This window comes from Halictus rubicundus, chromosome 17 (assembly GCF_050948215.1).
Source record: "Halictus rubicundus isolate RS-2024b chromosome 17, iyHalRubi1_principal, whole genome shotgun sequence".
NCBI lineage: Eukaryota > Metazoa > Arthropoda > Insecta > Hymenoptera > Halictidae > Halictus > Halictus rubicundus.
In genome coordinates this window covers 2,814,482-2,840,264 of record NC_135165.1, presented here as the reverse complement: position 1 = coordinate 2,840,264, position 25,783 = coordinate 2,814,482, and the positions used below count along the sequence as shown (strand labels likewise).

The window sequence follows — 25,783 nt, the reverse complement described above, 5'->3', positions numbered from 1 at the left end:
ATCAACGATGTCAGATCGCATAAGCGACGGTACAAGTTGTTATAGCCCCGTTGAATGCGGTGGCATGCAGAGACCCCGGCTCGCCTCTCGGTTTCGCGAACCCACCCGGCAAGTATCGCGAAAAACTTAGTTTCGCCGGGACGATAAATCATCTTGAAATTCGCTCGGGCTGACAGGCATGTAGTTTTACGAGGACCTGCACGCAAAATGCAAAGCAGGCCCCCGCCAGCCCTGTGGACGTGCACCGCAATTAATTAGCGTTTCGTGATACCCATGCATGTGCCGAACCATTCTTTTTTATGTCGGCTAACTAAAAACTCCGGGCACGATAAGCTGACGCCATTCGATGATCCCTCCTGGAACAGCGACACCGTTCGAGAAACCATATCGCAGGATTGCGGCGAAATTGGCACAACTCGGGGAACGCGATTTTCCAATTATGTCTGTGATAATCTTGCACAGCTTTTTGGCCAATTAGGAAAAGCTTGTTCCTTTATCTGCGTAATTCGGTCGGCACATTACATTACTCCTTCTGACTTGTTCTAAAACGCATACGAAGTTCGATAATGAGTATAACAAATAAAGAATAAGCTTACTTAAACTATTTTAAATAAAACAGTATTTGTAACAACCATTCGTGTAAAGAAAGATCGAGAAACTAAAACTGTAAAAGGAGTGTCAAGAGGGCTTCTGTGAACTCTTGATTATAAGAATAACGTGTTTTATTAAAATCCTTGCACTTCCGAAAAATTACACTTACATTCTCACAATGCAAGATAGATCTGAAAAAAATTATATATATATATATATATATATCTCATTTCATTTATATGCATTTATATGTACAGTAAACAATATGAATAATCTTTTTCCCACATGAGAAAGTCTGGCTTGCGCGTGTTCGTGTTTCTTCCGGTGAGTGCTATAAATATTTTCTACATTGCAAAAATGCGAATCGCAAGAATTAAGTCCGTCGATAAGATCCATGATCGAACATGACAAAGTTATTCCGTTCGTTTAGCAATATGCATTAATGCAATTTTGCGCAGTTTATCTTCAGCTAGCCGGCTTGTGCTTCGGATAGCTTCCATAGGCCGATTCACGAGACGATGTTTAATTAATTAACCCTTGGAAACTGGAGGTCAATGACCAGAATTCAGTCAGCAGTACCTAGATCTATCTAGACATTGGTTCAACACCGATTTAGAAATATTTTTGAAGGTGTTTCTTCAATATCCTTTTCTTATTGCACCTAGTATTAACAATTACCGACTCGAGCACCGTCACAAGTCTCATAGCTGAGTGAAACTTTTTGAAACGATTGGTCAAAATTAGTCCAAAGCGTCCAAGGGTTAATCGTTCTCTGAGCACGTGAAAGAACAATCCGTTATCGTGGAACGTTAATGTAGCATTAAGTCGTCCCGTAAATCCGTGTCGGATGCATTTACACCACGATATTTTTTATTGGGCAAAGAATTCGGTAGTATCAAAACCATAAAAAGTATTATAAAGAAAAACCTTTGAAATTCAATAGTGATCGTATCATCGAGAAGGTGATTTATAACAATCTTGGAGGGTATGTCTGAAATATTAATAGAAATAAGCGAGCAATGACCACCACGAAATTATGGAACAACCTACTAGATTTGCTAATATTCTATCGTAACAATCGTGCGAATGACGAACACTGATTCGATTCCGCTATCCTTACAGTTCACATGATTCACTTATCAACGTCAGGTACAACTCCTGCACCAACCTGATCAATCGGAATTAATTACACGCCGTCACCTTCATTTTTCAATTACCTAAACTCTCCAACGTTCAAACAATTCTTTCTTAATCATGATTTCTTAACAAATCCACTCTTTGGAGGTGGGCCGACGGGCTTGCTCGTTGTCGGTGCAGTAGGATCCACTCCTATGCCAGGTACTGGTGCGGTTATGCTATTTTTACTAGACGTGGATGGCGACGGCATCAAAGATGGTGAGGGCGTAGCTCGTTCTATCGGGATCGTGTGCTGAGGCAGCTGAGCGTCTGTTTGGATGCCTTCGGAGCCATATATCTCTTTTAGAATCATCAGCATGGTGTCCTCAGATTCCCTAAACAAAAATCAAAATGTTTTAAAGCACCCATTCAATGGCACGAGATCGCCAATTGGTAATAGAATTTTTGAAATGTAACCAACCAGTAGCAGACGTGGCTCCTCACGGCAAAAATGTACTCGTTGATACTTTCCAGTGGCGCCTCCTGGAGAACATAGTCTATTCTTCGTCCACCATTCAGCTTACCCACTTTGAAGTCCTCACAGGCATCATCGGTGGCTTGATGATCTTGCACGGACGGTGGCTCTTGTAATTGCTCCTCCACCACCTTGTCAATCTCTTCTTCGAAAGTGCTATTATCTGGCCTGTGAAACACTGTCATACTGTAGACCGAGTTCCACGTGTTCCTCACGGAGTCGATCAACCTCTGCTTCAAATCCGCCCCGACGCGAGCCATTATTTCTCTAACTTCTGCAATATAATCAGATCTTTATAAAAATTCCTATTTTCGCCATTTTACATAAAGCAATGTAAACCGCGTGGAACGCTTACCTAAATGCATTCTTTTCCGTCCCTTGTGGTGCGGAATTAACATCGGCCGATATTTGCTAGCGTCCAAATTAATCAGTGCCTCAACTCTGTAGGCAACAGGATCGAACGGGTGGAATATGTTGAAGAAAGCCGGGCACGTCGGTAGCTCAAAATCTTCCCCGAGCATGTCAATGCCCCGAACAGTGACGAACATACCAATCGGACTACCAAGGGCGAAGAAGGCACGTGGGTGAAAATTCAATTGGGGATAATGTATATAAGGCTGACCGGTTCCAGCAACACCCATCACATAATTTATCTTTTTACTACGACGTCTCCTTACAACTCGCTTAGATACTGGCCGTAAGGACTCGTTGTCTTCCTCGTTCTGCAAAAAGTACAAAAACAATTCGTCAGCATGACTAGATAGAGTGAAACCATTAGTCTGCGGAATTTGTTTCACAATTAAACGAGTCAGTCCAGGCATACTAACTTTTTCCTCGGCCGTTTCGTTCTCGTCGCTCGATTTGTCCTCGATCAATGGTTTCTGATGACACAGAAGATCGAACAGAATCAAGCTGCCCAACGAATGGCCACCTAAATAAACTCCACCGTCGAAGTCCGGGTTTCTGTCTTTGAAGAGCGTGTACAGCCTGTTAATCTCGCTGCCGACTGTTTGCATTATGGTCTGACAATAGACGGGGCTGGTGTAAAAAAGTATGTCGAGCAGCGTGTCGTTGGTGAAGTATCGTAGCTTCGGTATACTAGTCAGCGTGATGGCTTGTAATTTCTTGTCGATCCCCGTGTCTTCGGAATGGAGCGTTGTGTGCCAGGAGACTGGCAACAGTTCTATCCTGTTCACGACTCTTTGCTCGCTGGCTGTTCGATAATGCGACTGCACCAGTTGCAGTGCTATGCTCCGGAATTCGTCGACTGCAGAACACATTGTGTCATTCGAAATTAACGAGTTAATTAACGTTAAAAATGAATTCAAGTACCTACCGACTTCCTCGACAGTCCTGAACTTCAAGTCGCAGACACTTCCTATACCATGGACAAGGAACAGAAGATGATCCACCTTCTCAGGCTCGCCATCTTCAATGTGGAACTCGTCCAGGCCCCGTTTTATCGTCCGCGGTCTGCTGACAGCACCCTGTAAATATGCACTGTCCTCCTGTACAAATCATGATTGAACATTTCCAACAGAATCATGCGTGCATTATTCTCAGCAAATAATGCGCCGCCCGAAAGCACTTTCACCGAAGTTTCGTTGCTGCAAGTTTTACGGCTCGAGTAGAATAGGCAGCGTTGCTTAACTGTGCCGATGACTATCAAAATCGTCTTCTAGAATTTTCTATTGCGTTACTTTGCGAAAATAGTATTATTCAATTAGATTGGGGATCGTATCGCTGAACATTTCGAAAGGAAGAATATATTTTCATGATATTTTCATAGTTGTCGGCACAATTGATTGCTTGAGCCATCTGCAAAGGCTTCCCAGCATTCAGGCATTTATCTATGGATTAGTTATAGCAAAGCTGTAGCAGATGAATTAGCATTTCAATGAAGTATTATGTGCAGATTAACAAACTGGTTCGAAACGAATCTGCATTGGTCAGTTAGGGGTTGACGACTAGAAGATTTACCGTGCTATTGCTCCAGGAACCGGACGCCTCCGGAGACGTGGAAGTGTAATGAAGTTGGACCGTGGCCCCGTAGAAGATGATGTACTCCCCGTTGTTCAAATCGACCCTCCGATTCCACCTATTCGTCACGCAAGCCGCCTTGTACTCCTCTTCGAGTTTCGCGGCTGTGCCCTCGTCGTAGGGTGTGTAGGCGGACTCGTTGCTCCCTTTGAAGAACCAGGAACATCGTCGCACTTCCGTCGACGCCCCGCTCCAATAAACGGGAGACCGTTGCCGTCGTAAAATGTCGACATCGTAACGACCGCCGTCGGTGGCGATGGTAGTCTCCGGGGTAATTTCGGTGGAATTATGAACCTCCTCTAAGCGCAAGCTATCTTGCATGGAAAACGGAAGCCATAACACTTTGTGTTCCACCTCCTTGCGATAGAACCAATGATGATACACCGCCCTGTACTGCATGCGTTTTTCTGACGGATCCACAGCCTGGAATGGAAAAGATCTCAATCTCTTCAGAACAGAATAACATTTTCCAAACGGGACCAAACAATTTCACATTTTTTAAGAAGTTATATTAGTTTACCGTGCAAATCGTGTCTCACCAGGTTTTGCAAATCGGGGCTCAGGCCGTCCGGGGTGGTGCGGCAACTGTGCGGGTTAATTGACATTTGAACTGGACTCAGAGTGGCGATACCCGTCGGCTCGGGTACATGTGTGATCCCAGGAGGCATGAGCGGGAAGATGCTGTCGTTTCCGGTCGCCGCGTCGTGCGTTTGCGGCGGTCCAGACAGAGTCTCGAAGTAATGTTGAGCCTGGTTCACTGGCAGCTGCGGCGGTTGCACGAAATGGGACACATACGGCTGGTATCTCGGTGCCGGTGGTTTATGCAACGTGCTTTGAAATTGCAGAGGATTGTACAGCGGCGGTGGTGGGGCAGGTTGAGTGCTACCTGTCGTGCCAACAATCCCGGCATTAGAAGCTGAACCGGTGTCCCAGAACGGTTGAGAAGCTTGAGGATTGTCGAAGTACGAGTTCAAGACCGTGTTCGCGTGTGGTTGCTGCGAATCATTTCTCGCGGTGGTCGCCAGCGAGTCAACGTTCACGTTGCTTTCCTTAAAATGCAGGGGCGGGAACTGTCCGACGTTCTTTGTCTCGAAGAACGAGATAGCTGGTTGATCCGATCGTTGATCGGCAAAAGCACTGGAACTCGAGGTCTCTAGTGTGCTATTTAAACGCTTCTGTTGTGCTGGCTGCTCCGGAAAGCTGGAGGTCAATGGGAACGACTGAAAGTGTTGGAAAGCTGGCACGTTCGAAGGCGCAGCATGACTCTGCGCAGCATCGAGCTTTGCTTCTTCTACTGGTCGTTCTTCAGGAGGACTGGTCACAGGACTTTCTCGTGGAGGGAGCCGAGCAGGTTCTGGCTTCAGGAAACTGTTCTTCTCTGTAACGTCGGTAGATGTGCTATCAGAAGCTTCGGTAGATCGACCGTCTGCTGTACTCTCCTCGGGTCTCGCGGAAGCTTCGGTAGCTAACTTCGAGGACTCCTCTTCTCTCTCTGCGAGCAAGTGTTCTAGCTTCTCCGAAATCTGGATCGCAGAGCTGGGAGCGAACGTTACGGTTGGCTTAGCTTCGGTGCCAGACGCAGTGACGATGTCCTTCGTAGCTTGCGGTTCCACCTGACCGGGAAGATTCCTTGTAGCACCCTTCTCGGGGTTCGTCGAGGTCAGAAAGTCTGGTTGAATGGGGTACGAGCCGAACGCAGGGAAAGGGAAGTTCACCGGCGTGTTCTGTGGGGTGGCTGTTTCTTGGGCTCGATGTGGAATCGGTCGGGACAACGATTGGGGAACCGTTGTTCTCAAGGGCACGCTCTCGTAGCCGGAATTTGGACTCTGAGGTGTCGCACTTCGAGGAGTACCGGTGGAGCTGTACGAAACCGCGGAAGCAATTGGACTGGACCTGAAGGACTCCTGCAGAGAGTTGGCTTGGGACAGCTGCTCGGGCGTTGACAGTTCAACCGACGGCGAGTTCGTCGATGCAAGAGCCTCGACGGGCTGGTAGGCTGGAACTGGAGCCGCGGATTCGTTCGGGTTGAAGATGGACAACGGTGCAACGTTCTGTGGGGTGAACACCGGCTGCACCGCTGGGGCCGAGTATGGTTTCGACGTGGTTGATGTCAATTCAGGTGGTGGCGCATACTTGAGGCGTCTCTGGTTGCCAAGCCGGTACGAAATGGGTCCTACAAAGAGGAATAATCAACCATTAGTTTTAACAATTAATTCTAAATCAAAGACTTCCTTGAAAGTCCTCTTAAGGATTGAACACAAATGCTAGAGTACCCACGGGTATCGAAGAGCTCTCAAAATGAAAATTGAGCCTGTTCTCAAGTATATCGGTCGCACGGGTACGAAAAAGACTATTAATAAAGCCGCAAACGAGGTATAGAGTGAACCAATTACGCAAGACATTTACGTGTCACTGTCGACCGCTCCTGCGACCTTATGCCACTCCAGCTTCATGTCCAGCGTAACTGGCAACTGACAATGAGTATCGGACAGTTTTTAGATTTACAGGACAGATAGATAGGACAGGCCTTGTCATGCTATACAATCGTTCCGCTGTGTGTAATTTATCAATTGTTAATTGAACACAGTACGCAGGAAAGTTTTTACAGAAATAACGTAACGATTTCTAATAAGGTGAAACCGCCAGAATTTTCCGTTCAGTAGTTTCCGTAATACGTTGTTTACGATATATTATGCAACACGATGTTTACGTCCAGCGGTGCAGTGTCCCGTTGATAAGCAATCATTTGCACCTTGCATTCATTTAATCTTTTAAAACTTATTCGGCCAGTTTTCCTGATTCAGCGGTTGCCTTTTAGGTGAGCTTCAAGGGCTTGAAAAAGTGGGCTAACTAATCCTGGAGTTTAACAAATTGACATTTCTGGAAATGCTCTGATCCACACCCCATTCCTCGTTTGCTATACAAGTCCCTATAGCAGTGAAAAGCCTCACCGTCCCGCGATGAAGGTATAGTGGGTGGAGCAGCGGTTGGTTGCGGCGGAGCCGGCAAAGTGGAGCCACTTCCGGGATAAACTTCAGAGGACCTGGTGAAGTTCGAAGGTCGCGTTTCGTAGAAGTTAGGAACGGGCGGCGAGGTCGTCTCCGTCAGCGAATTGCGAGGATCGAACGGTGGCAAACGAGGATTCCTGTCCTGCGGATTCGCCGTGTTCTCGGGACCCTGATTTGCCTGGGCCGAGTCCCCGGTGATGGACGACAAGGACAAATTCGGCAGGGACGACAGTATCGAGGTGAAGTAGCCCTGCCTCGCCGGCTGGTTCTCCGGAGCCTTGGTGTCCTCTGTGTTCAAAGGTATGGGTGTGAACTCGGCATCAGCGTCGGTCGGGGCCGCCGGTGAATTATGCGAATTCGCTGATCCCTTCCCTACGACGCTCTCCGATTCGGCATCTGGAAACAACGGGAAATGTCGTTGAAATCAACTTCGGTTAAAAGTAAAATTACACCTCATAAATCATAATCGAATCAGACTTAACGTTCCACGAAGATCGGTAAACATTTTTACTACAATTTTGTCTAGCGAACGTCTTTTGCCGAGGTACGACGAGTCGTATGAATCATGCGAATACATTGAAGGAAGTCAGTCTCTTTGGACTGCAGTGTTTTCAGATGAATGAGGATATGCGTTCATCGTTAATCCTGATCGACCTTCCGGTTCGCTTTTTATCTGTTTTCGCTGAAACGATCGCTTCTTCATTTTTCGAACTACTTTCGAGTCGGACCTTCGCGAACTGCACTGCAGAGTAAATGTTTGACGTTATGTCGCTTCGAGTAGTGTCATGCTTTCTGACGCAACAGGTATTATTTAAATATTAAGTTGCAAATAAGAAATGTTAAAACCGTAACGATCCGAAAGTGGAACTTCGTGAACCCTGAAGGGAATCTGTTTCTTTGACCTTGGTGATTCCCCTCGGCTAGATCGAAGATCGACGTCATCGGAGCCGTGAAACAGCCCACGCGTGAAATCTCGGTATTATTCACGGAGGGTCAATATTGAACAGGATACAATGCTCGTAATTTCCAATGGCGGGGACGCGTAGATACCATGAAAGATACCGCGTATCTTTTCTTGGCGCAGGTGATCGCACGATGGCGTCCTGTCGGGCCTCGGATTACCGATTTCTATAGGCGATCACATCCTGTACACGCATGCACATCAAACACCTGCGATTGTGCAACGGGCCTGCGTTTACGCCTAGATTTACTTTGTCGAGCGGTGTTATCGGCGACGTAACCGCGGACACCTTACCCTTTTGTAAACTACAGTTTCCTGGGACCTTATAAGTGACAGGTAGATTCATACGACTAATCTTCCGTCTCGATTACCGGCGAGAGAAGCACCATGAAGACGCGAACCAATTGTTTGACGTTCCTTTGCCTAGTGTTGTGCTTGAACGGCTCCGTCGCGAACCCTCCCACGTTTGCCAACGAGGATCTCAAACAGGATTGGAAATTGTTTGTAGGACGTGCGCCGCAGAAACTACGAAGATCTAGTGCGCAATCGTTGGACCAGCCCGAATGGATCATCCCGGCTGCGAGCTCGAGGATCCCGAAGATCATTGACACCTCGGAGGATACTTCGCGAGAAAGTGTGATTCTTTCCAATGGGAAATGTACTAGGTCAGTTTGTTATTCAGCATTTGAAGTAGTGATCCGTTGTGGGATTTTAGGCGAATTGACAGTAGAACTACCGAGCAATAAATGCGACTGAAATTGCTTTGCAACAGTGACGAGACTGTGCCCGTTCAGACTTCATACGACTTTTATTGTAATACGCGCTTCGATGAAGAGGTTCATTCAAAAATTTCCGATGAAAACATTTGTACGATTTCAGTAATTGTAAAAGAGACCATGTCACACTGCAAAAAACCAGTAATTGTAAAAGAAAAAATTAGGAACCAGTCATTTCGACTGGTCCGGTAGTTCTAGTGTTAACCATTTGCACTCGAAGCTATTTTAACTCCAAAACGAAACATTTTTTCCAACCTAGAATATTTCCCTTCTATATACTTTTTTTCATGAGAGTATTTTAACAAATAAAATCGAACTACAATCACAACAAAGTCACTGTCAGAGATACAGATTGCTTACGTATATACTTTTTTTCGTATTATACATACGAAAATGGTGCAACTTGCTCGTGCAATACTGGTGTTTAGTAATTTATTAAATACAAACAAATTTAATAACGTGAAAAGTATTTCGAATAACGATACAGAAATTTCTAGTGGCGCCTTACAGTCGCCATTCGAGTGCTAAGGGTTAAAGGACAAGTGTTTGGTATGATTTTGATCAGCTTCAAGATTGTTGTAAACGGAAATACTTTCGCCCAGTTTCCTTTAAAAATTGCTGGCAGTCTTAAACGAACACGTGAACGTATCGAATGCGTCGTTGTTAAATAAACATTTTCGTTGAAGGTATTGCATCGCAAATGGGATCGACCGGGACGGAAGTGATTTCCAGTACATTAACATCTTCTGGTCGGGCAACGTCACGTCGGGTAAGTCATGTAAAATTAATTACAGTTTGAAGATTGAAAAGGAAGCTAGGGAAACTATTAATTTGAAATCGCATCGGAAGTAATTGTAAAATAGAACAAAGTGTATCATCGGTGTGTACACACCGATTGGCACGTGCCGGGAACGTGTTCATCGAAACAATACGACGCCCATTGGCAATTTTGTAAGTAGAAAGTCTGGATCGGTTATTTCAAGGCTCGAACAACAAACCTAGCCCCTGCCCCCGCGGTTATTTATTTTTACGCCAACTCCGCGGCTAAATTGGTCGATTAAGAACAACAAACCGGGCGCGCGGGTCCGGTTCCTCGGGATTTCTTCAAGAACGCTAGACCATCTTTAGGCAAAACCTTCGCGCTGTTCCGAAACTATAAATATTGCAGAGTCGAGTGCCGTTGTGAAAGGCCACTCGCAGTTAGCCATGCCAGACGCGAGATGGACGGACGAACAAAACGCGGACAACGTTCCCAGAAAATGTCAGGTAGCCTGTACACCGCTCGTCATTCGGCACAGTTCGCACCGAAAATATTCATAATCTTGTTCATGCTTTTAGATGTACCTTGACCTGGATTGCGGCACCGCTGAGACGGAAACTAGCGCGAATTCCATGAGAACGAAAGTGTTCTCGACCGTGCAAAACGCTGAAGAGAACGAAGGCGAAGCTGATGGGCCTGCTTTCGAAACGCTCGTCAGTGCTTGCACCTTCTCCCTACCCTGACCTCTCAGCTTCCAATACTGAAGATTTCGATCACTCTTTCCAGGTGAACGTGGCAAGGAGACGCGATCTGACCGGCGAAACGGAAACGAAGTTTTTGGTGGACAACGAGGTGGATCGAATCGTCATGAACGTCGAGGGGAACGTGTCGGGTGCTGTTCTCCGCATTCCCATGAGTGAGTATGCGACTGTTCGCTTGTCGGTAGACTGAGGTTCAAGGACACGCAGCTAAACCGATCAAGAATTAGTTCGATCGATCGACGGATTGCAAATCGCTTTAACCTTCCGTATACTGTGCCGCAGTGATTCCTCTTCTTGTTTGTCCGAAATACGACGAAAGCCGGTCCCGAGCGATCGTCTTGTATCGAAAGCGTAGGGAAATATCGGTGCGGGTCAGAAATGACTCCGGCATAGGCCTAGAACTCGCAGGAGCAGCGTAAACTAAAAATAATTTTCAACTCTCGGAGCGCGCACGCCCGCACGTGGACTAACGCTGATTGTCTAATGAGACGTTCGTTTCGCGAACGCGATTAAAATCTTTAATTAAGCATTGCCGGATGACGAGTCTCCCGTGTAGACGAATTCGCATCGAGGAGAAAAACGAATATTGTGAAAAGTAGAAAGCCAAAAATGATGCAACAAACAAGCCCCCGGTAATAAGGGAATTGCGGAAAAACAGGCGAGGCGGAACGTAAATTAATTAGCAGAATTGCTGCTCTCTCTTCGCGCTGGTTCGCTCCCTTCACGTACCGTTCATCGTATCGACCGCATAGTCCTCTCAGGTGACTCGGTCCGAGATCGCAGCATTACATCAAGCAGCTAACTCTTTGCTTTGGTGGGTAAATCGTAGGGAACACTTTGCACAACGGTGGCATGATCCCTCTCTCAGTGTTCGCGGCCGTGAGCGTCGTTAACAACTTGTTGTATCGCTGCGAGACTTTCCTCCCGCGAAAAACATAGCGCACGATTCGATGCGAATTCTCGATGCGAATCTCTGCGGTATCGAGTGATTCTCCGAGGACGACCGAGCACCAATTGCACACATTTTAATTAACAGACGTGACGGTGCCATGGCTCGGCACTGTGGTGTCTTGGACACGCAAGGGTCAGACGGACGGGGTGAGAATCGACACGAACAACGCACCCCCTGGCGAGTGGTGGATGAAGCTCTTAGGGGAGGATAATTCGAAGTACCATTTCACCGCCGACGGTTTTGCGAGGACAAAACATGCCGAAACAACGGAAGAACTGCTTGTCCCGCGGCTATCCGGTGAGCGAACAATTAAAACAAAAAAATATTTAATTCGCTCCATTACATTCTGGTAGTAATTTCTGTAATTACGACCGACCGGTTACTTTTTTCATTGCAACATCGGTGGCATGCTCTACGATTCTGTCTATACGATCGAAAACATTAAAAGCTGCGTGAAAATAAATAAAACATGCCCAAGAAACTGCACGAAAGTCGAAAAATCGTGTAGAACTAACCGATTCCTGTTAGAAACACACGCGGCAATTGTTTATGCAAAAGCATACCGTGTAAAAAGAGAACCAGTATTACAGGTTAAAATAATATCTTGCAAACTTCCGAACTATTTCGAATTACAAGATCGCTGGTATTTGCTGTTAATATTAACACGTTCGCGTCACGTATGTGTGACGATCACGACTTTGTAGATCACACGAAGAAAATCCGACTAATTTTGTGTGCGCAGCTATTTATTATCCTAACGTGTTGCACGATATTCGTAGAACTCATCAGTAGTATATCAGTATCCCAGATCCCTAGATCCAATTTGTGCACCTAATCAATCGATTCACACTCGAGACACAGAAATCTCCGTTGGAGCTACAAAAGTAGAACATTATCGTCACAGAAAATTGAGGAGACTGGCATAAGGGTTGAGAAAAATATCGGTGACACACTAATCGCAGAAAATCCGAAGGAAAACTCGCACGCTCGACTTACCGTTGTCCGGACCACGTCTGATTTGCGGTCAGCGAATTCGATCGCGATCGCCGACACAATTTCGATAGTTTCGCCAGACAATGGGCCAATTAGCATACGGAAACACAGCAGTCGTTTCGATTAATTAATCTCGGCGAAGGTCGAGCACGAGGTAATGTATATAGGTATCAGTTTCGCGATTCCGAAACCGCACGGAAGCTCGATATCGCGGCGCGTATTCGCGACGACACGCTTCTGACAACTGGCAACCTCGTCTTCGCTTTTTGGCGAAGAGATACCACTCGGTTGCTGTTGTGCAACACGCGGCGAGCTGCCCTTTGCTCAAGCTCGCGCGCGTTCGGCTGACGCACGCCTCGCTCTCAGGAAGCAACGAGATTCGCGAACTTTTTCTCGATGCGTGCCGACTTCATCAGCTCCTATGCAAATCGTCAGAATTGCGGGAGAACAACCGAAGACCTTGCCGTAAAAAACGAGGCCAGTCGTTCCTGCGAGTGAAACTCGACTTGCTGAGATTTTGCCGATTTTTGAACCTCGAACACGATTTTTGAGCATGTTTGTTCAGCGACCAGCGACCAATTTTGCATCTTATTTTACATTCCTGACTGCACGGTGCAACTTTGTTTCGCGCGAGCTGCAGTCTCACTGTTTTCAATTAGAATTGCACGGTTTCTTGGAAATGTTCAATGCCTCGAACTATTGCGATGTTGTGCGGTAGCCTAACAGAGATAGATAGCAATCTATCCTTGTTGTTTCACTCTTTTCAAAGATTTCCGTCTAGATCGTTGCTAATCGGTTTCAGGCAACTGCCTTTTTTCGTAGGCTTCTTTAAAGTCGCATCGATTGTTGGAGTCTGAGATAGAGAAATTTACTTCGATCAGGGCTTTTCGCAATTATAGCACGATAATATTGTTCCAGTAAGTAGTCAATAATGGCATGTAGTGAGCGTGGATATAATGTTCGTGGAACCCCCGGGCAAACAATAAGTCGCGTTATCTGGTGGATGAAACGGTCGGTTTCAATGGTTAGTATCATAATAATTGTAAGGTAGCTGCGAGCCGAATTTACATTCTGTTCTATTATTATCTACCGGTGTATCTTGACCGTGCATTTTCGTTGCAATTTCGCGTTTATTTAACCAAATAGCTTTGACTTTGACTCGACGTAACCAGCCCCACGTCACCCGGCGATAAGTTGATGCTGACGTTTTGTTAACAACTGCAGCTGGCACCGGTGATAGCGTCGTCACTCCGTTCGATATAAACCATAAAACTTATAGAACATTCATCTCGGCTCAGTCAATGTCTCAGATAAATAGAACCGCTTTCCTGGTACGGATAACGACTGTTTTTCATATTTTCCATTGAACGTACCGCCGGAGTAGTTTGTTCGAAACCTTTGTTATTCCAAGTGATAATAAATCGTGCGACAAAGGGGAACGTATATTAAGAATATAATCCTAAAATTAGATTACTGGAACGAAGCTTCTAGTAAAATGTTGAATGAAAATTATAGCTAGATTATAGTTAGATAGTTAAAATTATAGTTAGTTATTTCTTATGTCGCGAATGTTACGCAGTTCCTTTCATGCAGCCAGTTATGCTCCCGTTATCTTACGAATAATTCTGTAACATTCGCGTGTTGACACGCAAATCGATTTCCTCACTTCTCGCCAACAACAGCGTTCTTTGCTAATTGTACAAACAACTGTTATGCGTCACAGAATTTTGCGTTCGATTCGAAAATAAAGTAGTATCTTCTCGCATAGGCAACTGCGTCTATTTATTCGCTCTCGGCGAATGTTTAGACATACTTAGTGGCTTTAACAATGAATTTTGACTCAACGATTCATGTGAGTCGTACGATGTTTGCTTATCTTAAATTCGACGGGTGATCTTTGGAGGTTGCGGAAGCTGTTGCGTAAGAAAATTTGGTCGAATATCCGGTAATTGTGTATACATAAAAAAAATAGGTTCACAAAACAACATTTTCCAATAACAATACATATTTCTGCGAAATTCCGACTTCTGCAATTATTTTAAATTTTTCAGGAAAAAATTCTCTGAATTTTATTTCAAAATAATTTAGAGAACTCATGAATGTAATCGGAGATTTTTTGCAGGTACAATGAACAAATCGTCATTCATGAAACACCGTCCAAACACTAAGGAAAATGACGTCAGGAAATTAGACGGCAGCACGAGCAATGATGATCTTGCGAAGGTGTGCAATTTGGAGTAATTATTGTCAATCTAAGAGGCACAAGGAAATCTAGTAATGAAATTTTTGTTCCCTAGGTATTCTATTCAAGAATAAGAACATTGGAAGAACAAAACTCAGACCTAAGAATCGATCCTAACACGGACAATGATGAAAAGTTAATGCGGGAACGATCCTTGGAGCAAAACAATGAGACAACACCGGAAAATTTCAATGAGAATGATACGTCGATATTCTCTATACCTAGAAACGTTAACTTCGTTGAGTACGTTAATTTTGCCGATGACGGGAACGTAACTGCTTCGAGGAACAACCACAGTGTGTCTTTTGTTGAAGAACTTCCAACTTTTATTCAGGAACAGCATGGAATTAATGCGAGATCCTCGATTCCATTATCCGAAAATATCGATGGCGATATCAAAAGAAAAATAGACAATTCTGACTTGCCTATGAAAATGGTAGAAACTTCGGAGAATCAGGAATTATTAGAAGAATTAGTGAATTACAGCAACGAAAACACTATACAGGAGAAAAGGATGCTCATAGAAGTGAATAGAAATTCCAATTTAATTGCTGCACCTGGATCGATACACAGAATTGTCTTTGATGTAATGAATACCTGCATTCTACCTGTTAGATATGGATTCAGAGTTAAGAGTACACCTTTCAGAGTGTACAATGTTGTGCCAACCTAGTAAGTTTCTAACGTAAATCAAATAGCGAATATAATATGTACAAAAGGATAAGTTCATTTATATTTTGTTTCAGTGCGTGGATATATCCTGGTCAAATGAGTCAGGTGGCAGTAGATATAGTTGTGCCTGATAATACTTCCCCTGATACAGCTAACACAGTTACCTTGTACATTCAAGGTACTGAAATAAAGGAAAAATCAGCATACATATATGTGCAGGGTTCCCTATCAAAGGTGATAATAAATGCAAAATAAAATCATCTTCTGTTACATTAATTTATTAAGAACTTCATGAAATTAATTTTATAACGTGTAATGTTCAGTTAACGGATGACGTGAAGCCAAAAGTTGAGTACTCTTTCAATAACAACTGTGCTGGAAAATTGGACAAGAGTCAATGTTACAAAACTCGATGGAGCATGGACCTTACAATTCAAGACTACGATTCAGGTATCAATTGTACTAAAGTAAAGTAAAGTAAAATATTGTTATAATCATTATATGATTAACGTAAGCTTAATTTTTAATACAGGTTTGAAACGTGTGATTTCATCATCGAATGAAGTTTATCCACGTACAGAATTTATTAGCGGTACAAGAAACCCTGTAATATTTTTCTACTCTGCCACCTGTTGTGACACAACAACTAAAATAACAGCAGTGGACTTATTGAACAATTATAACACTGTTACGATTAATGTTACAGGTAATATAAGTACTGCAATCATTAAATTTAGTCCTTGATTTTTCCATTATTTCAGTAATAACGTGCCTCATAAATGTTATGTTTGCAGAGTGGAATAATTTATCGGAAGCACAAGTAGCAGCTATTTCAGTGGGAGCACTGCTTATTGTGTTATTCATCATTCTTATCATCGTATTGATAATTTGTTGTGTTCGTAGAAGAAAGAGTCTTGATTTGCCTTATTCGCAAAGATATGGATCTAGACCACCTGCACAAGCTGAAAGAACTAATTTATAATTTATATTTATATTACTGAGCCATAAAAACTTAGATGTGCAATATATGTATATTCACAACGATCGACATGCATTTTCTTCGTCTTGCACATACCAAGAAATGTACATAAAAGAACTCATCGATAAATTTTGTATTATAAATTACATTGCATTTACAACAATATCATTTTCCTAAAGTATGCTAACTAATCCTTTACTTTTAGTATTCGGAGCACATACCATTATTTACACACAATGAATGAAGAGTAAGGAAATTCGGTTCTCATCTATTCGGTTTGACATTACATCATGTAATTTTATAATAATTGAACACAGATCGACTGCAAATGGCAGTATAAGGATGACTATGTAAATTAATAGGGAACAAATAAACGCTGAAAACATATAGAATTAGGTTTTATAACCACAAACACGAACAGTATCTAGAAACGGTTAATGCAAAACATTACTCGCAAAAGATGAACAATGGGATAAGGAAACAAACAATGAACAAACACAATTAATTGGTTCTCTTGATTAATACGTTTCTGATAACTGTCATACACAAAGGCCGTCACGTGCTGTCAAGATTACGAACATATGAACCTATGGAAGCCCCACCCAGGTGTTTCGTTAATTAACTCACCATCTCGGAGCACGGCAGGTGTGGTAGGTGTAACTGGAACCAGCAATGCATTTTCTCCATAATTTTCGTAAGGAAAACCTTCACCGGCTGCCGATAATAACGGATTTTTTATTTGACGTGATGCACCACTCATATTTACAGTGACGTTGGCACCACGCGGCACATAAACACTGCCATCAAAAGATAACTAAACTACAACTCGCAAAAAAACACTTTCAATTCACCATATAACACGCATGTTATGTCACCGTGCAACACATGCATGAGCACGATTTCTCCCTCAACAATGGTCAACAATTGAAAATACTACTAGAACAAAATTCCTAGCAGTGTTTCATTTCTTGTCCAGTCTCGCACGATTTGATTACAGGCTATAGCTGCAGAGTGCTCCAAAAATATTGTACTTCCTGAAATGGGCTGATTCCTGAGGTCATTTGATGTAACTTTTTTATTTACAAAAATGTTCTACGCAGCTTCGTTAAGGAGTTATTAACAAAAAACATCACGCTCAACGGGACCTATCACAAAGCTGAAATCATCAAACAGAGTCATTACCTCGTAGTGGCAAAACGCCCAAGCTTGTAGCCATCATTATACCGGGGACACTAAAATCCTGGGCGTGAGAACTCTCATTTCCTCTCTCTGTATTCCATGGTCTGTTTCATTACTATAGATTCAAGGATTCAAGCTTGCCAATTTGGGCAGCCGATTGCTCCACCGATGGAAGTGAGATTGCTCTGAATTTGTAAATTTTGTTGTCATATTTTCTGCATTGCACGCATTTAAACACTGAGAAGTGAATGAAATGCCACCCAAAAAGCCAGCTGCTCCCAATAAGAAGACGGAGCAAAAGAAAAAGGAGAAAGTGATCGAGGTATTTGAACATAATAATTGTATATTGTTAACCTAAAATGCATTCCATATTTTGAATATATCTGCACGTGTACACGTACGTTTAATACTTTTCCATATGACAACCTTCTCTTTTATAGGATAAAACTTTCGGTATAAAAAATAAAAAAGGTGCCAAACAACAAAAGTTCATTCAGCAAGTAGAGAAACAGGTAAAATCAGGTGGTGTTAATCCACGGAAATTAGATGATCCTAATGTTAAAAAGCTTGAAAAAGAAAAAAAGTTGAAGGAACAGAAAGAATTAGCTCTCATATTTAAGCCTGTCCAAACACAAAAAATAGATAAAGGTATTGCATAAAGTAAGATTATTACAAAGATTTAAGTAAACAACAATATGTTATCGATATCGTTGTTTGAACATGCATGAAGTACTATTCTTACTGACATACCCAAAAAGAGGACGTTTTTGTGTGCAACAACAATTATACTTGGCCATATCTATTATTTATTATTTCTTATATTTTCTTATTTTTATCAACTTCATGACTATACATTTTTTCAAATTGTTATGAACAAGTAATTTAATGTTGAAATGAAATGAAATTTGATTGTTATGTTTTTACATAAAAACTCATCCTCTTGTAAAATTGTGCCGTGAATAATTTTGGATCTAATACGTTATTTAATCATGCTTTTATAGCAATATTTCTTGTGCCTATACAAATTGTAAATATGAAATCATTCGAATTTATAGGTACTGATCCCAAATCGGTAGTATGCGCATTCTTCAAACAAGGACAATGTACAAAAGGAGACAAGTGCAAATTTTCACACGATTTAAGTGTAGAAAGAAAAGCAGAGAAACGTTCGTTATATTGTGATATGAGAGACGATGATGATAAAGAAACTGATACCATGGATAAGTGGGATGAGGATAAGTTGAAGGAAGTAGTAGAAAAGAAACACGGTGGTGGAAATCGTCCAACTACTGACATTGTTAGTACAGCATTTACAAAATGCAAACATCTATCTTTTGTAAGTGACACGAATAAACAATACTACCTGAATTTTAGATCTGTAAACATTTTTTGGAAGCAGTAGAAAAAGCAAAGTATGGATGGTTTTGGGAATGTCCATCAGGACAAAAATGCATCTATAGACATGCGCTACCTCCTGGTTTTGTACTGAAGAAAGATAAGAAAAAGGAGGATAAAAAGGATGAGATTTCTCTAGAGGATTTAATTGAAAAAGAGCGTGCCAATTTGGGGCCAAATCAAGTATGACAATCTTCCATTGATTTGTAAAACGTCTTGCAATATAAGAGAAATATGAGAAACACATATTAATATATTTTATATTTTCACAGACTAAAATAACACTAGAGACATTTTTGGCATGGAAGAAACGGAAGTTAAAGGAGAAGAAAGAACAGGCTATTAAAGAAGAAGAAAGAAGACGAAATGATTATAAAGCTGGTCGTCAAGTTGGTATATCTGGTAGAGAAATGTTCTACTTCAATCCCGATCTTGCAATCGGGGACGGTATGTTTATTTTTGTTTTACATGTTAAATTCTTCAAATTTACATAAAAGTTATGTGTTAATTTGTGTCTATATGTTTTTTAGGTATTGACGATGGGGACGAAGCAATATCTAGTTATGTTCGTGAAGAAGATGAAGATGATGAAGGAAAGATTGAATACAGAGAGCTTGATATGGACAGGCTCAATGATTTGGAAGCCAGCGAGATTGACACTACTGGAATAACTATGGCTAGTGCGGATCGATTAAAAAATAATGAAGTTACAGACGGTGAAAGTTCTACAGGTAAATATTCGATACTTTCATTATTTCAGAATAATTGTTAGAGATATTAATAAGTTTTTATAATAGTTACTTTAGGTGAAGGTGCGGCTGCATTAGCAATTAATGAAAACCTATTCCTTGAAGAAGATTTGAGAGGTTTAGAAGATGAATTAGATGACATAGATCTAGAAGAAGAAGAAGAAGACGAAGACGAAGAGTGATCCAAATATTTTGTTCAAATTCTTTTCCTTACTGTGTGTCTTCATTTATCTGTAACTCAGACGTCACTATATTATTCACGTTTTCACTACTAGTTTCGAGTGTGCTGCCTTGTATATTGTTATTTACATTTTATCCGAGAACAATATATTTACTTATAATGTATATAAATACAAAGAGCTGGTCTCGTGCAAATTACTTTCAGTAAAAAGTCTAATGTATTTCCATGTAATGATAATTTTTTACTTTTAACGATTAAAAGTATAGTATTTACCATTTTTTATTATATGCAGAAACTGTTTGACATTTATTACCTTGAGAAAGCAAGTATATATATACAGTTACGTCGTCATTGTAAAAATAATGAACGAAACCATTGAAGGTTTTAATGTAATTTACTTTCAATTACATCCTGAGGCAATAACTAAAATAGCAGTTTAGTGCAGAGGCGAGACTAGCAGGTGAAACAAAATATATTCTAAGATCGAACAGTAAGTTTACGGATTTGAATTTATTTTAACTTTTACAAACATTATCTTTATATACGTAGTAAGCATGAATAAAATTAAATGCATAAAACTTTTTGTAAATTACTACATTCATTACTTCTCGAACGATTCATAGTGGGCGACTATTAATAATGTAAATTAAATTGCAATGTATGTATTACAAAAAAGAAGCAAGAGGTTCGCTTTATTTATCAGTCGAATAAAGATCACATTCTTCAATTTCTACATCCCTTGTATTGGAAGATCCTATTATTCGTCGAGATGCTCGATATTCGTATAAGCCGATTTCTGGATTTTTTTCTAATAAATATTTATATGCACTAACGAGTCTGTCTATGTCCTCCACTGTTAATTGCATAGGTCTCGTGTGAGGATCGATATCCGAGAGTTTATACATCATTAGACCTAGTTCGTCCCGACATTCTAGTGGAAATAATGTCCTACGAAATAAATAAGAAAATTTAGTCTTGCTTTAGGAAAAATGTAAAATATCCTACATTATAACAACGATGTTTTTAAATAAATCGCACTTACTCAGCACCACGTATGCTATATTTTTGACGAAAACTAAAAATATGTCGTGTTACTTTTTCAAAAATCTTAAACTCATGTTTCGTCCGTGGAGTGACTAGAGGTACAAATGTTACAAAACCAACATCAACTTCTGGTTTTGGAAGGAAGGCAGAACCTTAAGGTTTCAGAGATAAACAAAATAGTATGAAAATACTGCGCAAATAAAATGTAGATTAATTTTAAAGGCATGCTAGGACATCAATGTACCTGGTATAATAAAGTGTAGCACTGGACGCGTCCAAGCTTGTGCCATTACCGATAACCTACATCTTTGATGATTTGAAGGTTCAGCCATTATACGCTCAGCAACTTCTTTTTGAAATGTTAATGTCATTCTAGTCCTTCCAAACGACCAAGGACCTTTCCTTTCACTGACTGCTTGTAACCATTTAATTATTAAAGGTGTAGATATATTAAATGGTAAGTTACCAATTAAATTAATTCTTGGACTTTTGTCTTCCCAAGCTGTCGCTTTGGACTCGGGGAATAAATTAGATAAGTCAGTTGTCATGATGTCCCCATAGATAATACTCATTTTACCATTAACTGCTCCATAAGCATCAGCTAACATCTCTAATATCGGTGTAAATCTTCTATCTTTTTCTATAACAATTAGTTCTTGTGGAAATTGTCTTAAGATTGATCTAGTCAATCCACCAGGACCTGGACCAATTTCCAATACATGAGCATCAGATAGGCTTCCTGTCTTTCTTATCATTTTATCTGTTAGCTTTTCATTTAAAATAAAATTCTGTGAAAGTTTCTTCATTGCAGATACTTTGTACAGTTTCACCATATCCCTAATTGTTGGGAGAGGTGGTAATCTTAGAACCGTTACCATTTCTCTTTGCTTAAAAACAATTTATTTATAAATATTTAGTATAATTTACAATACATCTGTTGCAATAACTTTTTTTTCTTATATTTCATATGCTACAAAATTATAAATGCTTCTAAGCTGTTCAATGCTTCATTGTTTTTGACTTGATGCTTCTATTAGTATAGTTTCAGGTTCATTGAAATCATCTAAGAATGTTTCCTGCTTTACTGTCTTTATAGTGTAAACATAAATTCCAATAACTCCAAGTGCTAGAGAGATACCGAATAGACTTGTTTTCCAACGAAGTTGTCTATGCTTAAGTGCTCGTTGAATATTTATCTCTTCTGCTTGTTTCAAATGCATAAAATCTACAGATTTTATCTTACTGATATCAACTTTTGGCATCACATCGTTTTTATCTGTGAATAAAATGGCATATTAGAAAAATAAGACTGTAATAAAAAATTATATAGTAAATATTAATCTTGCCATTCACCAGCAGACATCTTCACAATATTTGCCTCCAAATGCTGTTATGAATTCACTAGTTTTGCTAGTCCTCCTTTTTGTCTTTAGTAGAACAAAATAAAAACGTGTATATTTTTATAACCTTTAAAATTGTACTCAAATCAAAAGAATTTTAGTTGTACTATTATGTTACATTATTATTAAGTATTTGGTCATTGTATCAACAAATTGCGTATCAAATTCAGTACATACAAATGTATATATATAGCTAATTTTGTTGAGGTTATAACAAGAATATCGAAACAAGAATATCATGAGATTATTAAATATCACTTATAAGTACATTTATAAAATTATTACATAATTACCTTTTAATTTGGGAATTAATCTTAAAAGTTCTCATTCGCTGTTTCACCAAGTCCAAACAGTTTTCTGGACCCTTGCAATCCTCGTGTATCCTTTATAGTTCTGTGATATACAGTGATATAAAACTGCAGTATAGAAGTTTAGTTTCCAGTCGCTTGTTGCAGCACTATAGCTGACTATAGCAAAGGCACTAAAGCCCGGCCATGATCACTTCCATTTTCGCAGTGTTCATGACTAACTTATTTACTAATGGCGGCTGAACGGTGGTTGAATTTAATTCGGAGTGCTAAGAAAACATCAATTATTCAAGATGGTAAGATTATTTGTGATCTTAATTAATTATGATATATTTACTAAAATTTTATTTAGAGATTAACTTAGATAATCGTGTCATTAGATACATATGTAACCTCTTCAATGTTTGATCAATAACTGTCAATCTAAAGGAACTTGTACCTTTATAATACTAACGTATACAATTAATAAAAACAAAACAGTAATTTGATTTTGTATGAAGAAATAAACAACAACAAATAAGAAATGCATATTTCGATAGACAGAACGAATTGTAATTTCAGGGAAAAGGAAAATTCATTTTCTATTAGATGATGGGAGAGAAATGGTTGAAGAGTATCACATGGAAACGAATGTAGTAGTGCGAAGAGCATGGAAAGAAAAAGGTAACTTTGGTCAGAACGTAGGTTGGAATGTAGAAGTTGGAGATCCTGAACCCGGACAGAATAACATTGAAGTCTGTGGTATACAGGAAAGTTCAAATGCTGTACGTGAAAATTGTGTTACAGATTTTAAAAATGTATTCACAGAAATACATTTAAATTGTGGCTTATGTCTATTAACTCTGTATATGTATTTTTTAGCCATTTATTTCCAGAAGAATAACAAAGACCTCACTTGAGTGGCGTATAAGAAATTTACCATATCCACTGAGCGTATATTCAGTAACTGCAGAAGATGATGGAACAATAACAGTACGCACTAGTAATAAAAAATACTTTAAAAAAATAATAGTTCCAGATTTGGAACGCATTGGATTGAAACCAGAGCAGGACAGGATATCTTATACGCATCAGTACAATACATTAATTATTACGGTATGAAAACTATTTTCTTTCATTTCAGTACTTACATGCAAATCTTATAATTCTTTAATTCATAGTATAAGAAACCACCTGCCCTCTTGGATATAGAAAAAAAAGTATTGAAGGAGAGTTTACAAGCGACTATAAGTAAGGACGCTGTACAGTGTCCAACGAGCTAATAAAAACCTTCAGTTTCTAAAATTTTTTTGTTCCTTGCCATTACCACAGCTATATTTGTACAACTGTTCATTCTTCAAAAGAGGAATTATTCCATGTATATAACAGGCCTCTTTCAATTTATTTTGAAGGTTAAAGTTCTAAAGCAAAGTCTGCATTGTAATTTAAAAAATAAATTGACTTAACAAAATAAATTGGTAAGTCTAGAGAATTAATCTATATAAGAAACATTCGTATAGATGTTATTATTATTAAACTATTTTCAAACTTGAGGAAGTGAGAAAAATTTAATTTCTCAAAAAATCCCCTTGTGTTTGGAGGAACACAATAATTATAATATAATAATTATTATATTATAATTATATATGAATTGGAAATCATTTATGTTACACGAACTAATGTTTTGATAAATGTAATTGATAAATTACGAATGATATTTTTGATAAATGAAGTTGAATGATGTAGAGGCGTTGCGCGCGAAAATCGAGAGACTGATCGATGGTTCTGCGTCGCGCCGACATCTACTGTCTCTGCTGCGCATATCTGCTGTGTTAGTAGTTTGCAATTTGGTGTTACGTTTTAACAAATACGCTAAGTGAACAAGCTGCGAACATGGGTAAAACGATACCAAATGGGTACGTAATATTTTTTCCATTTTACACACTTCTAACAAGTTTCTACGAACATTTAAACTTAGTTGTTTATCGATCTAAATCTAAGGTCACATTTTAAAGAGGTTATGTCATGCCGACTTTTCTTGTTTTCAATTCTTCGTTGTTGAAACGAAGTTGTGTACAGCATTTCGATATTCTTAAATCTCCTAACAACTATAAACATTGGAATCCGCGTTCTATTTAACGATTATTTAATATAAATGCTCAATGTTTTTCTACGTTTAACCGATTATCGATTGTGTGATATCCCGTCACGTGGCGCATCTGTGAATGAAAATCAAAAACTTTTTCGAATATTTTATCGGGCAGGCGTTATTATTTTGGATTTTAATATTTTGCATCGCAGAGTGGAAAATCTCAAGTGACTATCCGCGAGAGCGCGCTTTTAGCGTACATAAGGCGGTTATGCTCGAATGACAAATGCGTTAGATTATCCGTTTCTCGATACTTATAGTTTGAGTATTCTCTGAATAAAACAAAATCAGCATGGTCTGTTTAATATCTGTGTCCGTAGTTGTAAGAAGAAAAACGTAAGTTTTCGAAGATACGTAAAATTTAAATTGTATCTTATCATCGTTACCTGGCGAAGTACAACGTAACCATATCTTTTATCTGAATGTACGTATATTTTTCTATTGATTCAATGGTCGCAAACGATAAGTAAGAACATGGACGGACTAATGAAATTGTTTGCCTCGTACGCAGGGAATATAATTGTTTTTGTTTGTTAAGAATATATTGTTTTGATGCTACTTTTAAATCACATACGCTTCCAGTAGTTTCTTTGTAGAGAATCGATTTATTACAATAAGTTTTCCTATAGAATAATTCGAATTTCGTGTAGAAACAATTAAGAGTATATTGTAATAAAAATTAGCTATAGTGGAGGTGGTGTATTGGGGTTTTGAATAACACGATCGGAAATACCGACGCCATTAGAAATCGATAGTATTGTTGCGCACTCTACAATTTAGGGTGAAGAATTTTGGAACTATGTCGAACAGAAATGATCAGAGTTGGTCAGGTAGCAGTTGTGGGGGATAAATAACTCGTCAAATTGTGCCTGCAATATTACTACCGCGTTATCAATAGTCATCACATTCAAATAATATTTATAATCATTTTTGGTTTTAATTCCGACCACCGAGTGTCGTGGTACGATTCCAGTAGGCAATGTAGGACGCGATACAAAAATGGTAATTGAAAA

The 25,783-nt window shown here is 40.1% G+C and overlaps 6 protein-coding genes and 1 long non-coding RNA gene across 9 annotated transcripts in view; 4 read left to right on the top strand and 3 right to left on the bottom strand.

The window, feature by feature from the left end:
* Window positions 1-704: 704 nt before the first annotated feature.
* Window positions 705-17,304, bottom strand: LOC143362526 (SEC23-interacting protein). Of its 3 annotated transcripts, none has more exons than XM_076802773.1 (9): window positions 17,014-17,304; window positions 7,234-7,686; window positions 4,822-6,455; window positions 4,223-4,705; window positions 3,579-3,750; window positions 3,070-3,509; window positions 2,598-2,964; window positions 2,189-2,516; window positions 705-2,102 (listed from the first exon to the last, which is right to left on the bottom strand). In XM_076802773.1, exons 1-9 carry the CDS (start codon window positions 17,144-17,146, stop codon window positions 1,844-1,846), a joined length of 4,269 nt encoding a protein of 1,422 aa, XP_076658888.1. In that variant the 5' UTR covers window positions 17,147-17,304; the 3' UTR covers window positions 705-1,843. The 3 variants fall into 3 exon arrangements, with proteins under 3 accessions (XP_076658888.1, XP_076658889.1, XP_076658890.1); XM_076802774.1 differs by having other exon boundaries at window positions 3,579-3,729; window positions 17,014-17,301; XM_076802775.1 differs by lacking the exon at window positions 17,014-17,304 and adding an exon at window positions 11,278-11,299.
* Window positions 6,536-16,530, top strand: LOC143362528 (uncharacterized). Its single transcript, XM_076802776.1, has 13 exons — window positions 6,536-6,620; window positions 8,760-8,916; window positions 9,714-9,796; window positions 10,196-10,293; window positions 10,366-10,500; window positions 10,574-10,703; window positions 11,585-11,797; window positions 14,616-14,716; window positions 14,791-15,407; window positions 15,482-15,641; window positions 15,731-15,857; window positions 15,940-16,113; window positions 16,202-16,530. Exons 1-13 carry the CDS (start codon window positions 6,581-6,583, stop codon window positions 16,387-16,389), a joined length of 2,223 nt encoding a protein of 740 aa, XP_076658891.1. The 5' UTR covers window positions 6,536-6,580; the 3' UTR covers window positions 16,390-16,530.
* Window positions 17,305-17,660: 356 nt separating the features above from the next.
* On the top strand, window positions 17,661-20,087 carry LOC143362529 (zinc finger CCCH domain-containing protein 15 homolog). Its single transcript, XM_076802777.1, has 7 exons — window positions 17,661-17,887; window positions 18,006-18,213; window positions 18,621-18,862; window positions 18,940-19,143; window positions 19,233-19,407; window positions 19,491-19,691; window positions 19,758-20,087. Exons 1-7 carry the CDS (start codon window positions 17,819-17,821, stop codon window positions 19,889-19,891), a joined length of 1,233 nt encoding a protein of 410 aa, XP_076658892.1. The 5' UTR covers window positions 17,661-17,818; the 3' UTR covers window positions 19,892-20,087.
* Window positions 20,088-20,553: 466 nt separating this feature from the next.
* Mttfb1 (mitochondrial transcription factor B1) lies at window positions 20,554-21,953 on the bottom strand. The gene is made up of 3 exons (XM_076802778.1): window positions 21,179-21,953; window positions 20,933-21,086; window positions 20,554-20,838 (listed from the first exon to the last, which is right to left on the bottom strand). Exons 1-3 carry the CDS (start codon window positions 21,810-21,812, stop codon window positions 20,583-20,585), a joined length of 1,044 nt encoding a protein of 347 aa, XP_076658893.1. The 5' UTR covers window positions 21,813-21,953; the 3' UTR covers window positions 20,554-20,582.
* Window positions 21,954-22,280: 327 nt separating this feature from the next.
* LOC143362532 (uncharacterized) lies at window positions 22,281-22,764 on the bottom strand. The gene is made up of 2 exons (XR_013083658.1): window positions 22,628-22,764; window positions 22,281-22,361 (listed from the first exon to the last, which is right to left on the bottom strand). It is a non-coding gene; the product is annotated as an uncharacterized LOC143362532 (long non-coding RNA).
* Window positions 22,765-22,781: 17 nt separating this feature from the next.
* Window positions 22,782-24,065, top strand: LOC143362531 (protein DPCD). The gene is made up of 4 exons (XM_076802779.1): window positions 22,782-22,938; window positions 23,204-23,406; window positions 23,504-23,737; window positions 23,803-24,065. Exons 1-4 carry the CDS (start codon window positions 22,875-22,877, stop codon window positions 23,902-23,904), a joined length of 603 nt encoding a protein of 200 aa, XP_076658894.1. The 5' UTR covers window positions 22,782-22,874; the 3' UTR covers window positions 23,905-24,065.
* Window positions 24,066-24,392: 327 nt separating this feature from the next.
* LOC143362704 (uncharacterized) overlaps window positions 24,393-25,783 on the top strand; it is a 35,779-nt gene continuing 34,388 nt past the window's right edge. The window contains 1 exon segment of the mRNA XM_076803094.1: window positions 24,393-24,537. Within this exon segment, the coding sequence (XP_076659209.1) occupies window positions 24,515-24,537 (23 nt within the window). The 5' untranslated portion in view covers window positions 24,393-24,514.

Excerpts from the sequence above, each read along its gene's own strand:
- LOC143362529 (XM_076802777.1), top strand. The coding sequence starts at position 17,819 with ATGCCACCCAAAAAGCCAGCTGCTCCCAATAAGAAGACGGAGCAAAAG. Across the intron at positions 18,863-18,939 it reads ATCGTCCAACTACTGACATT|ATCTGTAAACATTTTTTGGA; the intron begins GTTAGTACAGCA and ends CCTGAATTTTAG. Across the intron at positions 19,144-19,232 it reads CCAATTTGGGGCCAAATCAA|ACTAAAATAACACTAGAGAC; the intron begins GTATGACAATCT and ends ATATTTTCACAG.
- LOC143362528 (XM_076802776.1), top strand. The coding sequence starts at position 6,581 with ATGAAAATTGAGCCTGTTCTCAAGTATATCGGTCGCACGG. Across the intron at positions 9,797-10,195 it reads GTCGGGCAACGTCACGTCGG|AGTCGAGTGCCGTTGTGAAA; the intron begins GTAAGTCATGTA and ends TAAATATTGCAG. Across the intron at positions 14,717-14,790 it reads GCAATGATGATCTTGCGAAG|GTATTCTATTCAAGAATAAG; the intron begins GTGTGCAATTTG and ends TTTGTTCCCTAG.
- LOC143362526 (XM_076802773.1), bottom strand. The coding sequence starts at position 17,146 with ATGAGTGGTGCATCACGTCAAATAAAAAATCCGTTATTATCGGCAGCC. Across the intron at positions 3,751-4,222 it reads GTTCCTGGAGCAATAGCACG|GAGGACAGTGCATATTTACA; the intron begins GTAAATCTTCTA and ends TGATTTGTACAG. Across the intron at positions 2,965-3,069 it reads ACGAAACGGCCGAGGAAAAA|AACGAGGAAGACAACGAGTC; the intron begins GTTAGTATGCCT and ends TACTTTTTGCAG.
- LOC143362531 (XM_076802779.1), top strand. The coding sequence starts at position 22,875 with ATGGCGGCTGAACGGTGGTTGAATTTAATTCGGAGTGCTAAGAAAACA. Across the intron at positions 22,939-23,203 it reads AACATCAATTATTCAAGATG|GGAAAAGGAAAATTCATTTT; the intron begins GTAAGATTATTT and ends TTGTAATTTCAG. Across the intron at positions 23,407-23,503 it reads TACAGGAAAGTTCAAATGCT|CCATTTATTTCCAGAAGAAT; the intron begins GTACGTGAAAAT and ends TGTATTTTTTAG.
- Mttfb1 (XM_076802778.1), bottom strand. The coding sequence starts at position 21,812 with ATGGTAACGGTTCTAAGATTACCACCTCTCCCAACAATTAGGGATATG. Across the intron at positions 21,087-21,178 it reads GCTACACTTTATTATACCAG|GTTCTGCCTTCCTTCCAAAA; the intron begins GTACATTGATGT and ends TGAAACCTTAAG. Across the intron at positions 20,839-20,932 it reads TATAGCATACGTGGTGCTGA|GACATTATTTCCACTAGAAT; the intron begins GTAAGTGCGATT and ends TTTATTTCGTAG.